Source organism: Prinia subflava, chromosome Z (genome assembly GCF_021018805.1).
Source record: "Prinia subflava isolate CZ2003 ecotype Zambia chromosome Z, Cam_Psub_1.2, whole genome shotgun sequence".
NCBI lineage: Eukaryota > Metazoa > Chordata > Aves > Passeriformes > Cisticolidae > Prinia > Prinia subflava.
In genome coordinates, this window is record NC_086283.1 from 45244122 (window position 1) to 45261659 (window position 17538).

The following is a 17538-nucleotide window of genomic DNA, read 5'->3' on the forward strand; positions in this document are numbered from 1 at the left end:
GTCCTTTGGGTTTAGTGCTGATCCCTTCACACAGCTCTTTCAGCTGTAGTAAGTGTAAAACTTGGTGAAGGAAACTCTTACTTTAGAAAACATACAGTTTGCTGCTTTGATCTCATAATTCATAGGCTATTACACTCAGCCAGGCAAAGTAAAAAAATGTCCTTTTATACTAGACAAAAGGAAGTGAGTATGGTATAATTAGCCCATAGCAGTGATTTAACATTTTCTGTAAGTAACTATGATTTTTTGTTTTAATTTAAGAATCAAGACATCATAGAAAGTTTTATTCAGACTTTGTTTTTGTCAGCATTAAAGAAAATGTGTTTTCCCAATGGATCACAATGTAAACCCATTTTGTGGCAATATCATGAAGGCTGCTATCACAGAATTTCAACAGCAGCAAATTGTTTTGTTCTATATAAGTCCTTGTGTTGACCATAAACTCTCTTGGTGTATTATGGGCAATGTTGCCAGTAGCTGTGTTGCATGGGATATTCTTATATCTGCCAGTTAAAATTGTGTGCCAGTTCTTGTCACTTCATTGTGGTATCTTTTTTTGCAGTTTTGAAGCTGTAACAACAAATTATCAGATGCAATTATTTTGTGGGTTTTCATTTTTATTTTTATGTAGGAAAGAACACTTTCTTGCTATGTATGGAATTGCATACATGTAATTCCTCTTCCATCCCTAATGAACACATTCACCACAGGCAATAGTAACCCAAGAGCAATTACATAAGCCTCTTGTTTCACACGAAGCCATGCAGGAGAGATTGCTTATATACTGTGCACGCCCTGAAGGTTGGTACAGTTGGGCTGCTTTTCTAGAGTTCCTGTGCAGTCACATTTATGAGAACACCCTTATTTCTGGTATGTTGCGGATCATTGACCTTGACTAGACTGTGGTGAGGTGGCATGAGCAAACAGTTGATCTCTTCGAAATACAGAGTTTATAAGACAGAATGGGTTCATAAGAGTCTGTATAGTAAGGACTTAGTAAAAATTCAGTGCAGAACTGTGTTCACTAAGGTGAACTTGTGTGGATTTTGGTGAGTTTGCTCCTTATGGGCAATATCACTCACTGTTAGTTGAAGCAAGGAAGATACGAATGTGTAATTGAAGAGTTTATATATGTCTTTCTCTAATAATGACAGTCTTTAATTTGTTGAAGGAAGTAATCATTTCAAGATTTCAGCTCATTATCTTAAGGAAATCAACACTATATTTATTGTACTTTTTAGATGTGTGGATAGAGCTTCTTTATATAGCATCTCTTTTTTAAAAAATCTGTGGATAAAGGACATGATCTATGAACCTGGACCAGGTTATATTACTTATATGTGTAATGTTACCAGCAATGTAAGTAAATCAGAGTAGCACATAGCTTTTGTGAATGCACTTAATTTGATAGAGCCTACTGATTGTTATCTTAAGTTGAGGTAGAACACTAGTAAACCAAAACCAATGCACTGTTGCTTAAGGAAGAGTGTCTGTGTAGGGATTTTTTTTAGGTTTAAGGAGTTTTAAATTTGAATATGTATAATTTCTCTCTTTTACTAAACCAAAGAGTGATAGTTTGGAAAATAGCATTCTTTGTTGTTGCTTGTTTATTTATTTAATCTATAAGAAAGATTTTTTTCTCCCATCTTCTGAGGGCTAGAGCAATGATGTAAAAGATCTTTAATATGCCCATACATTAATCACGTTTTTAGCCCCCCACTGGACCTGCTCCTGGGGCTCCACAACTCCCTTCTGGTAAGGAGCCCAGAAATGGACACAGCAGTCCAGATGTAGCCTCACCAACGATGAGCAGAGAGGCAGGATCCCCTTCCTTAACCTGCTGGCAATGCTCTTCCTAATGTGCCACCAGGATACACTGCTGGCTTGTGGACAGCTTGTTGACTGGAATGTCTCACAGGTCCCACCCTCCACTGAACTGCTTCACTGCACATCCAGTTGTTCTGCTACCTGACTGCAAGCTGGCTAATTTAAACAATTTCAGCATTTCCATGGCAAAAGCTAGTTAGTTGGAACATAGGGATACCCTGTCCCTCTGGCCTTTACGTACAGACTTTGGAAACATACAGATGACTGGATATAAGCTACTGTGGAATCTTCACAATTTTAAATTTTTCATTCTGTATTATTTGTAGACAACCTTGTAATAGATACCAGCAATCTTCAATTATTTGACAAAGAACATTCTTCAACATTAGACATGATGACGTAAGTCGTCATTTTCACAGGTAGCTGGAAATCTGTTGTCTGTATGAATGCTGTGTAGTTGTGCATGTCATCCATTATAGGAACTGTGATCTGGGTCTTTAAAGCATATGGAAGCTTAGTTGTATCCTTCCTCTGCTATAGCAGCTATTTGATAAATGTTTCTGGTAAGCTTTCCTTTTTTAGGAAAACAAGACCTTATGGTTTCTGCTTTCCTTATTCCTGTGGAGCGAAAGCAACTGTTGTGTAACTGTATGTGACCAACTAGTTGACAGGAGCCCATCTCAGTACCAGCAACACCGTGTGATGCCTCTTGCCTTTTTTTCTATCAGAATGCGTATGGTGGAGAAAAGCTGAATTAAGTATGCTGGAATGCTAGCAGTAAGAAACAGGAACACAGACTTTATCAGTTCCTTTGCTTCTTGAATGTGTTTTCCCTCCCCGCTTCTTTAACTAGAGAACCTGCTGAAAAATGCAGTTTTGATAATCTTGACAGTCTCAGGCAATAGGAGATACCTGGTCATCAAGGACTTTTATTTTTAAATTCCATTGCTTTGTGCAACATCCAAATACCCCAGCCGTTTTTTTTGTTTCACTCAATAGGTATGGCATGTCCCAGATTAATTTGTAACAAGGTGCATTCATGCTACATGATTGGTAAAAAGTGTTACCTACAGCATATAGCCCTTCTGACTTGAATGTTTTCTCTGTAAAGTAACCTTTCTGGTTCTGTTTTAGGAGTGCTGGGACATAGCAAGCATCTTCCTAGTAATTACTCAAATCTAGTAGGTCAGGGCTCCTGTTTACTTTTTCTGCAGTAAGTAATTCCATACTTCAAATGCATCTTTAGTTAAAATGATGGTGCATAGGTGTTTGTTTAGGTTAGGGTAGATAAAAATCTGAAATATCACCTTTCATTCTACTGAAAACAATTCCAGCCTAAGTTCTGCAGCTAGTCTTGTGAATTTTCTGAGGGTTTTGATGAAGTGAATGCTTTCTGACAGAACTGAATCTTGCTCAGTGAAAATGACGGTCAGGCTCAAGTGTGAGAATGGGAAATACTGCACTACAAATAAAATTAAAATGTAAGAAATCAGCAGCATTTGGTGTAGTGCAGAGTGTAGATTCTAAAAGATGTTTTTAAAGGACCAAAGTCAGAACTGTAAATGCCACATGAACTCTTGTAGGTGCTTTTACATAATCAACAAAATGGCCCTTTTTGTGAAGATAATTAATTCTTTTTTTTCTAGCAAGCTTCCAGTTACATTTTCACCAAACATAGTGTCAACTGTTTTCCAGTAAGAGGGTTCTGTCAAGGATTATAAGATTAATGCTTTTTAATTGTAAAGCTTGTCTCTAGAACATTTCTTACCTGTGTCCACCAGATCTTGTAATTTCCTGCATCCTAGCTAACAGACAAATTTGAGGACTCAGTGTGTTTTTTATATCAGATGTGTTTCTGGTTTTCCTTTGTTCTTTCATATTTAATCACGTCATGTCTTCAGTGCCTTCTCATATATGATGGAATTCTGTCATACTGAAAACATAAGTCATGCTGCTAAACAATTTTTTTCATAATATAGAAGCAAATAAACACAGAATTAAAGTTGCATTAATAATAAAATTTGGGCATTGTAAATGACAAAAATACCAGAGAGATGGTGAAGAAAGTTAAGGACTCTGTGTTAGCTTTCCTTTGTATTGCTTGCACAGAGCTATTGCTTGCCTCACTGTTGGGTCAGAGTGATTTCTGTAGATCATTTGGGGTTTTTTTCTTATCCCTCTGTCTGGCCTAGACAAAAAGTCTTTAGCATTTAGATGAAAAAGTCTGATTTATTGGTCTACAAATATGTATGCACATATAAAAATAAGGAAGTACTAAGTGTGTCATATTAAGTTGTACCAAAGGTTCATAGAAGAAGCCTATGAACCTACAATCTGTAACACCAAAGCACACTGCTGCTAACATGCCAGACTGCTATTTTAACAGAATTAGGAGCAAGTAATGAAAATAAGACCCTCTACAGTACCTTCTGTGGAGTTTTAGGATTTCTGGTAAAGGTAGCAGCGTTTGGTACATTCCAGCAAGGTGGATTTTACATACAGTGCTAATTTTCCACTTTCCTTTACATATATACTGATTTTGGAAGGGAAATCATACATTTCCATGATTCCATATATCTCAGCTTTGATAATACCATATGGAACTTCAACAACTGAATTTTGAAAAAATGTAGAAACATTTGTTTCAGAGAGTGCAAGTAATACTTTACTTTGAAAGTTATTAAACATTGTTTATGTATTCTTGCTTTATCTCTTGAACTGTTTCTAAAGTGTAAGGTTTTGTAATTCTAAAAAGTCAAATGTGGTGCTGAGTGGACCTTTATTGTGACCCAGCATGATCTTTGTGATAAACTCCTTAGCTGTCTTTCGTTGATTGAGGCAGAATATGCATATACATGCAAAGGTTAATCTGTCTTAATGCTTTTGGATCTTTTTCTAATTTCTAAGAAATTCAGAATGCATTTTCTAAGAATCATTGTTGTATTTGTTTTTTTCAAACACAATCGCGTGAGTATAAACTTGAAATTGTCAAATTTTTCCTAAAATGCAAATTCTTCATTGGAAGAAATAAATGAAGGAATTTATTTTTATCCTTACTTTGCATTATTGGAAACCAGCTCCATATTAACAGCAGGCTGTACGCAAGAGGCTTTAGTGCATTGAGATCTGAAGTTTATAAAGGTTAGAAGGACTGATACAACAACAAAATTCTCTTGATATTTGCATGATGGGTGATACACCCTCATACTGTGGTCTTCTCTGAGTTATATTGATGGCAGGGGTACCCCAGTCCTGGCCCTTGAGGTTGAATCTGTTGTGAACCAACTACAGGTGCAAACATTGTTGATGAGGCTATTCTGACGGTCTTAGTTTAAAGGAATGGAAAGTTGCAAATTAGAATAATAAACATAATTCACACAATATAACATCTATATTTTTGTTAAACAATTCTTGATAAATAAGCTGGATTTTGTGCTACAGTGAAACAAATTAAAGATTACTAAATAGTAGATAAAACGTTAGGCATGGGTTTCTACCATCCCTTGCAAACTAGCTAGTTACTGGTGTTTCTTTGACTTTGGAGTGACTATTAACTTAAAATATATCTCAAAAGACACTCTTGACAACTATGACACTATTCAGTGTTTTGTTATGTGAACAGACGTTGGACTGTTGAGGTGGAAGTTGCTTTTATCATTTTTTTTGCTCCTGAATGAAGGTTGTAAATCAGAGAGACTTTACTTAGCAGCAACAGATATCTCTTCCTGCAATTTTCATCCATCCAAAAGTGACTGAATTGGGAAACAACAATGATAAAGACATATTTCTGAGATGTGGATGCACAAGTAAGATAGGTAGCTTAAAGGCTCTATGTAGTGAAATACTTCATTTCTTTAGTTAATTAAGACTATACATTTCTTAGTGTAAACTGCAAGTTTACAATATTTTTCCTGAAAAGGAATTCCAGTAAATCATTCTGTATAGTAGGAATGATCACAGAATGGGAGTAATGCTAGTACTTTTTGCTTTACTCTTACCTTGGCAGTGTTATCCTCAGACATATGTGATGCTTTTTGCTCTCTCACAGTCTATATCAAACAACTACTTCCAGGTTTGCCCTCAGTTCCAAGGCTGTCAGTTGACACGTAAATATGCAGACCCATGAAAAGAGCATATTTTGCCCTTACTGCAGGCAAATTTACTTGAATCATAATGCTGTAGGAAGAAAGTAACCAATTTCTGTCAGAGTAATATTTCACCTGTAAAAGTTGGATAAAGTTTCTGCCTGGCTTGGTTCTCCTGAATTGAAGCAGTTTTGGAGTAGTAGAAAATTAAAATGACCGTTTACATTACATTGGACCTACAAGACCATTTTTGACAGCCTCTTCCTGTATTTTCTGTGTGGGCTTTTTACAGAAGTGTGTGTAATGTGCATGTGCGCTCTATTCTAGTTTTACAGAGCTGAGTTTTTACCCTTCTAAAAATTAGAAGACTAAAGAACAGAAAGTGCAATTCAGCTTTGTTTACCTAGATGTTTCTCTGTTGATGTGCTGTCTTTCTTCTCAACCATCTTTCCTTTCTGAGGGGAAGAAAAGAGAGCTGCTGCTACTGCTGTTCTGTTTTCTTGCAAGGATTATTAGGCTATTTAACTTAAGCTTTGGATAAGAAAAAAATTCTTTGACACTGTGTTGACCCGGTGTCCCTAGAACTTACTATTTTGGTTACTGCAATAAGCTATGCTGCTGTCCCTTTTTAAGGACTGTGATAAAGAGCATATAGAACTGGGTTAGCAATCTTTTTCTGTCTGATTTTTTCTTAATTTGGCTTTCCTGTCTTTAACAGTCTTCCGTGACTCTGGAGAAAAACATTTGAAAAGGCAATAGTTAACCTCATGGGCTCAGAGAAAGGCTTCCCTGACTGAAGCAGCTCCTGGACTAGCCCCCTGATATCTGTCCATACCAGCAACAATATGCATTAGGAGATTGTGGCTGGTTGTGCTTATTTCTCCAAAGAGTCATCCTGCTGCATCCTTACAACATGTAATCCTTGGGAAGGAGTCGGTTTCCTCAGTGGGTTATTCCATCTTATGTATTCAGCTCTATTAGAATTTAGATTCTCTGCATGGTTTTATTTTCCAGATAAAATTCCCTGGGACAAATGGGAAAAATGTCTTATTGTTTGTTTGGATGTTTATTTTAGACTGCCATGAGCCTGCTCTCTTAATTCCTTTTATCTGTATGCAGGGGAGTGTGGAAGTCTCCTGCTTGTCTTACCTGTGAATGCTGAAAGCTGCTGATGAGCAGTGGCTGACTTGCGGGATGTGCATTACTCGGGAGGCAGCTGTTTGCTAGAGGACTAACTAGAGTCTTCTGGCAATGGGTTAACCCAGGGTCAGCAACTCTGGAGGGAAGGAGCCCTTTAAACTCATAAGTGCAGAGAGAAAGTTTATGCTATAGTTCAGGCTGTCTTTCTAAATTACCTTTTCTTTAATGCATTGAGACCCAAGTGCACATGTGTACATGTAGCTTAGATTTGGAGCTGTGTGAGGGCTCCTGATGGTATCTTTAGAACTGCTGACAATTAAAAATGATGAGTACTAGGATATTTTGTTCTAGCAAGAGGGTATCTTTTGCAGAAGCCCTGCTTATATGCAGATGGTGGGATCACTTCTTCTATTCTAATAACTTGATAAGTAAGCAAATGTTACAAATAATTTCTTGCTGATGTCTACCTATAATCTAGAAGAAATTGGAAGTAATTGTTTTAGCATAACTGATTCCATAACATAATTTTTAATATGCTACGCTTTCCTGTATTCCAAATGGATGAGGATTAAAAAAAAACAAACAACAAACTAACTAAAAAAAAAAAAAGGAATAATAAAAAGTATTATATTGTGAAAAATAGAGCCCAGAATACTGTATCATACTGAAAACAGCAGATTCTATAATTGTGGGTCAAGATCAGTACCTTGAAAAATGCATGAAATACCACCATAAACTATTACCTGCATAGATTTGATCTCTCTTGATTGCTGAATATCTTCATTTTGATACTGCCAAGTGAGACTGTGGCAATCATATTTGGAGGACAGAAATGAAGCATTTGTACATAAAACAGGATGCTGCACACTTTCCTGCTCTTGATGGTGCATTTTCTAAATGTGTTACAAGTAAGAAGAATTGCTTTTTTTCATTAAGTTAATTGTAGTAAAACAAAGGACTTTCAGGTTGTTCTTAGGATGTAAAAACACATGATTAGAATTCTGACCCACCATATTAGAAGATCCTGATAGTCTTCCAGGAAATGCCAGTAGATTCCTGCTAATTTAGGATGCTGATTACTCTCAAATCAAGGACTGAGTGTCTTTTCCTTGAAAGTTCTTCTCTGACAACCTAATCTAGAGTATCTAGGATTACTGCTGCCCTGCTTCTTGTCAACAAAGCAATCTTTAAAAATACGTTGGAGTAGATTACGTTGTCAGAAGGTCAGCTTGTTTAGGAAGCAGGTAAGAAAATGCTTGTTGTTGACAAAGACTTACTGAAGAAATACACTAAAATCCACCTGATATACTTACAAGCAGCATAACCTCTTTTTGCAGAAGACTCAAGGCCATTAAGCAGTTTCAGGTGTGCATAAAGCTGAAAAGTGGTACACTAGTTCCCAGGCTTTCTGTGGCTTTAAGTCAGTTTTCCCCCATCTGATGGGCCATCATTTAAAGTTGGCAACACTGCTAGAAAGTACAATACATGAGTATAAATAAGAGCAAGACATTCTTTCTGGAACAAGTCATAAATTCTGGACTTTTTTCCATCTCTTAGTTTTTATTACTCTTTCAACTACATCGCAAAACTAGTATGTTTTTTTTTCCTATCATTTTAAAAGCTGAGAAGTCTATGTGGGAGCTGAATAGTTATTTCAAAGACCATTTTCAATTTATCTAGTAGGCAGACATAGGATTAGTGTAGTCCTAAAATTCAAAATAGCAGTCATGTATGTCACTCACAATTATATAACCTTCATTACTGGCAAATTCAGTACGTTGTTTACCAAATTTTCGGGATACATTTTGCAGTTGTACAAGCTTCTTTAGGACTCCCTAAACCTAAAATGTAAACTAATCAGGACTGCAAAGACTCCCAAAGTGCAATCAGAAAAGAGTTGTTTGACTGATTTGAAATCTTTTTAGTTAAAAAAACTAACCCTTAGTGATCAAAATAAACCTGTGAAAAAAGTGCATCTAGATACAGGCCAAGTGATAATTGCAATTTCAATATTGCATGTTTTTAGAAATGGCTCACTATGTTAGCATTACTGTTGCATATTTGAGTTTAGACTTAAAGAAACTTCAGAAAAGTTTAACTCAGTGGTTATATTTTCTTTTGCTTTTGAATTGCTGATATGCATTCCTTGTCATGAATCTCCTTTGCCTGACATTATTTATGTATGTGTTATATGTGTAAATTTACAGTGACAATTCTGAAGTTTTTGTATTACTTTTAAAATCCATTCAAATTTAGTTATGTTTATTTCTATTTTTTCCATCAATTTATTAATGGATAAGGGCTTACTTACAGAATTCTGGCTTTTCAACAGCCTGCAAAGTTTCACTTACTCCGTATATCAATTAAAAAAATAGTGTCAAAGCGGTTCACAGTATTTGATAAACACTTGTGTAAAGTTTGTATCTTGTATCTTGTATTATTTAAAAATATATCCCAGGAACTTAAGTTTCTAAAAGTTGAGTTAAATAATAGAATTAGTACACAACAGAAATGCGACTGAGACAATAAAATGCTGTAGCAGTTTTGATTTTTTCATGAGACCAAGTGTAAAAATGCAACTTTATAAGTGGAAGTGACCAGTTAATACACTTAGGTTGCTTTTTCTTTTCTCCTGACCTGCATAGTTCCATTGTATGCAAATCCCATCATTCATTCTTGAATTATAGTTCAAAGTTTTGTCTTCTCTGAGTCTACAGTGCAATTTTTTTCCATAGAAAAGTTTTTTGTTTTTCTATTGTGATAACCATAGACCTTGTTTTTGTATTTCAATTTAGAACTTGACTATTTTTGTGATGTTGTGTATGGTTTGCTTAGTTGGTTTACATGAGTACCTACAAGTAGCATATTCTTCCTTTTGTACAGGGGTTTCATCTTTAAATGAACTTTGGTTTCCAGTTCTTCCTCATTTCTTGCACGATGCATAGGAGTTTGAAAGGTTTCAATACACTTTAGTAGACATAATCTTGAGATTGTGTAACACAAACACAACCATGCAGCCATAGAATTTTAAGATTTCAATTTAAAAAAAAGAAAGGCAGAAAATTTCTTTTATTCAAAAAATGCTGATTTATAAATTTCATACTGTATATGTATTTCCTTGCTCAAGCAAAAATACATATAATATGAAGAAGAGAACTAAAACACAGTCTGGTTGTGTACTGATACATTGTCATTAGGGGACTTTGTCAAAGTGTAAACTGAAAGCATCCTCCATGTTTGATGTTACTGCTTGCCAAAGCAGAAGTTGACTGTTGGCAAATTTTTGTAGGTTTATGCTTCTCCTGCAGTTCCTTAATACACCTATTGCTGAATTTCATCCTGGGAAAGAAAGTTCTGCTCAAATATTTTGCTACGTAGTATTGTAATCCAAAGTAGGAAATGTACTGAACCTAACATGCAATATAAACTTAGGATTGCTTTCATTTTATTTGACAACTCCTAGATTTATTAAGAGAAAAAATTATTTGATATCCGTTATAAAAACTTTAAAGTATACTTTTCATTTTTTCTTTCTTAAATCAAGCTTGTGGTTATAGTAATAGTACAATGTGAAATCCATGGAAAGTCCTAGGAGAAAAAAAATTGTATAAACACAGTTAAATGGATATTAACATAAGGCATTTCTTGCCTGGTCTTGAAACATCATCAACTCTCAGTGTTTCTGCTGTAAAAAGATGGAGAGGGCAAGCACTAATATTCACAGCTTTCATTTCAATTTCCATGCCTCAAGTCTGCAATCAGCTTAGGAACACTTCAGACAGAAGCCAGTTTCCCACTGTTGAAATATCTTAAAAGATTCTCTCAGTCTCAATTTTTGTCTTGGATGGTTCCAGATGATATAAACCATAAATGGTGCCCTTTGCTCAGCACTTGCTAAATCAAACATAATGGTCAAAGAAATTTCCTCTTCAGGTAGGACCAAAACCTGATACATTTCTTCTTTCCACTGTCTGATGTTCATTGAAAGTGAACGTTTCAAAAACTGGTGCAGTAAATCCAGTGAGCATATGCTTAAGGTAATAACAGCAAATATTGGCCTAATCTGCTAAAATAGTTTTAGAAGCTCTTGTTCACAACATCTGAAATTTGACACTGCTATTCTGAGTCTTAGTTCCAGTAGGTTAGTAGTCTTCATTAACACATGCAGAACTTGGTTTTGATCCTTTGAGTTGCAAGATTGCTGAGGCAGTTCTTTTACCCTCAGTAAATGAGGGAAGTATCTCATGTCACTAGAAACTGTGCAGCTGCATCACAGGTGTCTTCAGATACCTAATCTGCTTCCTAAAGGAGTTGTATGTGAATTGTTTAGAGGTGTGGTGGGGCAGACATAGTTTGTCAAATGCAGTCCCACTTTTGGGTGAAAAAAAAACACACTGAGATATTTATCTTCAGACTCAAATTATTTTTTGGAAAGGGTGGGAGAATTTCAGAAAAATAATTCAATTCTTATCTATTAAGTTGGCATATCTGTTAGAGACACTGAGGGAGATAATGCTGTAAATGAAAGACTGACAAACAGGTATTTCCCCTAACACTTTTTTTTTCCACTGTGTTCTTTCATGATGAGTAGTTTATTTTAGTGTTGAATTATACTTCAGTGGTTTTCTGTGGCTTCTTCAGTTGCCATGAATTCCTTGAAGTCCCTTCTTTCTTTGCAAGATCTTTCCTGAACCTTCTGTGATGCTTCTTTCAAGTAATCCTGTTCACTTCACAAATGTACCAATTATAGAGCCTCTGCAAAGAGCTGTACTCTTCAAGAAGACCGCTCTTGTAACAAGAAGTACAGGCTATGGTGCTTTTATTGTTAATGTTAGAGAACTGAACTAGACGTGTATGTCTTGTTATAATGCATATACACAGCTTTTTTTCTTGTTACAAGTTCTAGCTAGAGTAGTTTAAAGGTTTTATTGTGTTGCTCTTCAGATTAAAAGAAGAAAAGTGTGAGCAGAAATCAGTATAGTATTTGTTTCCAGATCACTTAAACACTCAGAAATTTTCTCAGTGCAAACATGTTGGCCTTGAGCAGCCTAATATTTGAATTCAAAACTTAAAAATTTAGTGAACAGAAGATTAGCAGGCTTCAGATGTTAGAAATAATAAAAGAAACCAATTAACTAAATAGTATAGGAGATGATAGGCTAGGATGACAGTAATTGGTCCAAAAAGGGTGTATGTATCTGTTTTACCTTCCCAAGATCAAGAAAATTAAACCCAAGATGTAGGTATCAGTCCCCCCAGTGGCATGCAACTTCTTCAATTTGGTGTAGTGTGACATGTATGATTTTCTACATATAAGACATTTTATTCGGTCACAATAAAGCCACAAATAGCACAACTCTAGAGAAAGAAGAGCTCACCAGGAGGAATGGATGTCTCCTAAATGAGACCATGAGTGAAATATGGGACCTGCTTTCTAACTGATGTGATAATATCCTCTTGGACCAAGAATGGACCTGTCATGAAGGAATTCTTTTAAGGATAGAAGGAAGCAAGTACTGGTAGTTGGAAGTTTTCTTTCATCCTGACATCATAAAACATGCCTAACCTCTGGCCATTGTGATGCCCCTTTGCTATACTTAATCTATTTAGGTAAATGAATTTCTTGGAGGAGCCTAAAACAAGGCACAGCTACATATGCTGTCACAGAAGTGCTGAGTAGAATCAATTCTGTAAGTTGCCTATACAGCTAGCATGTTGTTAGCCTTCACCACAAAGGCATGCTGCTGCTAATGTTCATCATATTGGTTCAAATATGCAAAGCTGCTCCTGAGCCAAATGGCCTTTTAGCGCATCCTCTTTCAAACAGTTTTTCTAATGGGACTTTGCCTGAAGTGAACTTCATGCAGTTCCCATCAGCCATTTTTTTTCTTCCTATGAAGTCTCAGTGAGCAGTGGTCCAGCCTTCTACTGAACCCTCAGTTGCTTCCCTCAGTGTTATATCAGTTGTAAACTTACTCTAGCACATCTTTGAGGTTGTTAATAAAGACAGTAAACAGTACTAGCTCTATAATGGATCCCTGAGGAATGCTTGTAATTGCTAGCTTCCAGTTGTACTCCATATAACAGGTCATCACCCCTTCAACCCAACACTTCAGCCAATTTTACAGATGCATCTAATTTTTAAATCAGATCTCAAATATTTGGCAATAAAGAGACAAGAGACCATCTCAAACACCTTGCCAAATTCCAGGTATACACTCTTGCGTGCTCTCCCTTTATTCTTACAGCAGTCATCTCTTACAGATGTAGTGAGGTTGGTAAAGGAGGATTTTTCCATGCTAAATGTGTACTAGTTGTTTTCAGTCATTTTTTCTATTAGGTGACTGGACATTATTTCCAGGATGATTTGCTCTGTGACTTTGTAGGGAAAGAAGGAAGGCTTGTATTTGGTTTATGTATTTTGTTTGTTTATTTGTTGTAATTTGAATAATATCAGAAGAGAGTGGACCAAATCAATTTGCCTAGGGATAGTCACTTTCCAGAAAGGAAACCATATAAAAATGAAGCAACTAGTCAAAAAATCTTCAACCTCTGAGCACTAGAGCAAGCAGTACAGAAACATTGGCTGGAGACTGTAAAGAAAGATACAGTAGCTGAAACTCTCCTGAACTATGTGCTACAATTAAAAAAAAGTAAATTAAAATAAAATAGTTCCATCCCCTGCCCCAAAAGAAACTTAAGAAGCTCTCTCTAGAGACTGCAGAAGTTTTTATGACTCTTACATGGAAAAAGCCAGCATTTCAAACTTAAACTTGCATTGCTGAGGAACAGGTAGAACCAATAAATAGACAGGACAAATGTAGGTGGGGAGCTGAGAAACTTAAAAAGGCTCTTGAAGAGTGGTTTTCAAAGATGCTTAATGTATTACAGTAAAGTTCTGCTTAAACAGAGTGAAAAAGAAGACAATAAGTAAGTTCATAGGTTTGCTTATTGGTAACAATGTAAAAGGATGCACTGGGTTTACAAGGCCTAAAAGAACAATCTTTTCCTTGGTCAGCCTTTGGTATTAGATGATCGTTAAGATGTCTTTCAACCCAAACCATGTTGTGCTTGTCTGTTTCCATGCTAATGATGATTAGAAGATGCCAACAACTTGTGTATGCTTTGCAGCAGGTAGATCAAAGGTGTTAGACCTATTTGAGGCGGCTGTACAGAAATTATGAGGTGAAGTAGAGTAGTTACTTGTGAGTACATTGAAGTGTTCTTCACATGCGAGGGTGTGAAGAAACTGAAGTATGAAATCACTCTAACCCTACTGTTAACAGCCAGTGTGCCAGTGGACTGGCAGCTTGCTGCTATAACCCCCATCTACAGAATGGGCTCCAGAAGGAGCTGCAGACCCATGAGCCTGACTGCTTCCATACTTTGAAGATGGCAGTCAGTCTTTAGGAAGAAGAGGGTGAAAGGGAGAAAGTAAAAAAAACCAAACTAACAACAAAACAACCAAAAAAAAGCACCGTAGAGAGAAATATCACGAAGCACAGATCAACATAGTTTTGTTGGGGAAGAGTTAATGTGGCTCCTGTAAAGGGAAATCCTGCTTCATTAACCTGCTGGAATTGCAGAAGGGTGACAGTAGCTGTGTGGTAACAGTAATCCAATCCATATTTTTTCAATTGCCTTTAGCAAGGATCCACATGAAAGGTGATAAAGAATTTTCGTTGCTGTGGGATTGAAGGAAAGGTCCTTTTAGCAACTGGGAACCAGTTAAAGCAGAAGAAATAAAGAGTAGTGCTTGTGTGCCTCTTCTAGGTTGAAAAATTGGAATCACACTGCAGAAACTGTTAGGCTTCTACTCTTTCTTGAGTAGCATCTGCTTTTGCCTCTGTTGGAGACATAGTACTACTGATGGTTGGACTTGACACTGGGCTAACCCATTTGGACATTTCTAACATCCACACAAGCCAGACATCGACTTGGAAGGGTTGAATCTTGTGTTGCACATTATAATTTTTGGTTTGGACTTGACTAGATTTTTTTTCATCTTAGAAATATCATAACTTCAGTTCGAGATTATTTTATAGATAAATGAATTTATTTGGAGGCACTTCAGTTATTCTGATTATAAACTTCCCCTTAACTTATTTAATATAATTAGTTTACTTCTGCAAATCTTTCATCAACTGAAAGAAAAAATTTACGTGTAGAAGTTTACTCTTAAGAATCTTGTACAATCACTATTGCATGCTTGTCAATTAGTGTCTAGAGAGGCAGTATATATGTTCAGAAACATGTTCATTCAAATAATGTTTTTAAAGTTGGAAAGGAACTTCTTCAGAAGATAGAGGTTCAAGCAGGAAGCATGTCATGTTGATTTCAGTCTTTAATTAGATAAACAATTTTTTTTTCAAGGAAATATTTTGCCGTTCAGTGCAAAAAGCTAACATGCTGTGAAGAGTTAAGAGAGTGTGGAGACAAAAGGCACTGTAGTCTGTGTAATAGAAACTGGTGATGACTGAGTTTTGGAGGATGAAAGAATAGCAAAGAATGTCAGCCTGTGAAGGCAGATGAGTGATCCCAAAATCAGCTGTATTTCTTATGTGTCATGCAAAGCAAGTTACTTTAACTTTTCATGTTTATAATTTTCTTTGTAATTCATGTTTTACAGCTGAGTCAGAGGTGCATTTGACTTACAATGTGCTTTTAACATACTGTGTATGCCAAAAGACTTACGTTTTTTCTGTCCTTTCCTTAGGTTAGCAAGTATTTTGGCCAGATTTTTTTTTTTTTTTTTTTTTTTTTTTTTTTTTTTTTTTTTTTTTTTTTGTGCCTTATTTTGGAAGACAAAGTAGGGTAAAGCATAATATTTTGTGAAATAGGTGCTGCTGTTCAGAGTACAACTGAAATAAGTGAGAACACTAGCAGCCAAGCTTTCACAACAGAGCTAGAATTATGTGTGTTTGTGCATGAAATGCATTTGTATTTTAAGCAAAAGCTGCCTATTAAATGACTGTGCTCTGTTCTGTGTGTTGTATGATCTTTGACTGAAACAGGTGGGGGTTTTATTGCTGAAATAGTGCACAACTATATAAATAGAGAGGGTGTCAGAAAACACAGGAACAAATAAACAATTTAAATTAATATCTTTCTTTCTAGCTTTTACCAATTTGCCTTAGAAACTTTAGTATTGGTATCCTGGCAACTTTGTTTGTATTTAATTTTATTAAATTGAAAAAAAGAGTAATTCAATTTATTGTGCAGACCTCAGCTGGTTGATATTACAGAATAAACTATGGTAGTAATATCATAGTCAATCAGGGCTGGAAAATGTGAGGAATGATTCTGTTAATAAGTTTCTTGAATAGTTGCTAGATCATAAGATATATATTCACAAGTTTGGCTGGCAATTTCCCCTGAGACAGAGTATTTATCTACCTCTTAAAAGGATTCCAGCTCCTACTGGTCTCAAACATTTATTTCCCTAAAAAAGATAGGCTGAAACTTCTTAGTGTATGTTACAATCACCATTGTGTGTGAATTTTGGAAATTCAGATGATTTACATATTTTAAAAAGCTGTTGTGCAGAGGACTCCTTATGTTTGGAGTAATGCTAAGTGTTGTCAAATTAGAACTAATTCCTGGGTATTGACAACTTTATTTCCAATAATGCGTTGGTAGGAGTTTGGTTTATTTTATTTTATTTAGTAGCATCTGAGTGATGGTACCTATTTTTAAATTTCCTCCTTTGTAGACTGAATCTTGAAGAAGAATTGGATCAGATGAAAATACACCAATCTGTGAGTATGTTCACAATACAGGAACTATGCTTACAGCAAAAAAGGGAAGGTATAGTATTTTATATCTGTATATGTAGCTGTAGTGGGTTGAGCCTGGCTGGATGCCAGGCATGTACCAAAGCCTCTCTATCACTTTTTTCCACAGCTGGACAGTGGAGAGAAAATATAATGAAGGGTTCATGGGCTGAGATAAGGACAGAGAGAGATCACTCACCAAGCACTGTCATGGGCAAAACAGACTCAGCTTGCGGATATTAATTGAATTTATTACTGAAAAATCAAAGAAGTAAAAACAAATATTAAAAACACATTCCTCTCGTCTCTCCCTCTTTTCCAGCTCTATCTCATTCCCCTAGCAGAGCATGGAGACAGGGAACGGGGGTTATGCTCACTTCATCACACGTTGTTTCTCCCAGTGCTTAGGGAGAGGAGTCCTTGCCCTGTTCCACCGTGGGGTCTCTCCCACTGGAGACAGATTTCCATGAACTTCTCCAGTGTGAGTCCATCCCATGGGCAACAGTCCTCCACAAACTGCTGCAGTGTGGGTCACTCTTCCTCGGGCTGCAGTCCTTCAAGGACAGGCTGCTCCAGCCTGGGTCCCCCATGGGATCACAAGTCCTACCAGGAAATCTGCTCCAGTGTGGGCTCCTCTCTCCCCAGGTCTGCAGGTCCCTGCCAGGAGCCTGCTCCAGCACAGGCTTCCCATGGGGTCACAGCCTCATCTCAGA

The 17538-nt window shown here is 36.5% G+C and overlaps 1 protein-coding gene across 1 annotated transcript in view; it reads left to right on the forward strand.

Moving 5' to 3' along the window:
* The window catches only part of CNTLN (centlein), a 197219-nt gene that overhangs the window by 101234 nt on the left and 78447 nt on the right, over positions 1 to 17538 (forward strand). Inside the window, 1 exon segment of the mRNA XM_063423407.1 lies at positions 16765 to 16810. Coding sequence (XP_063279477.1) covers positions 16765 to 16810 — 46 coding nt within the window.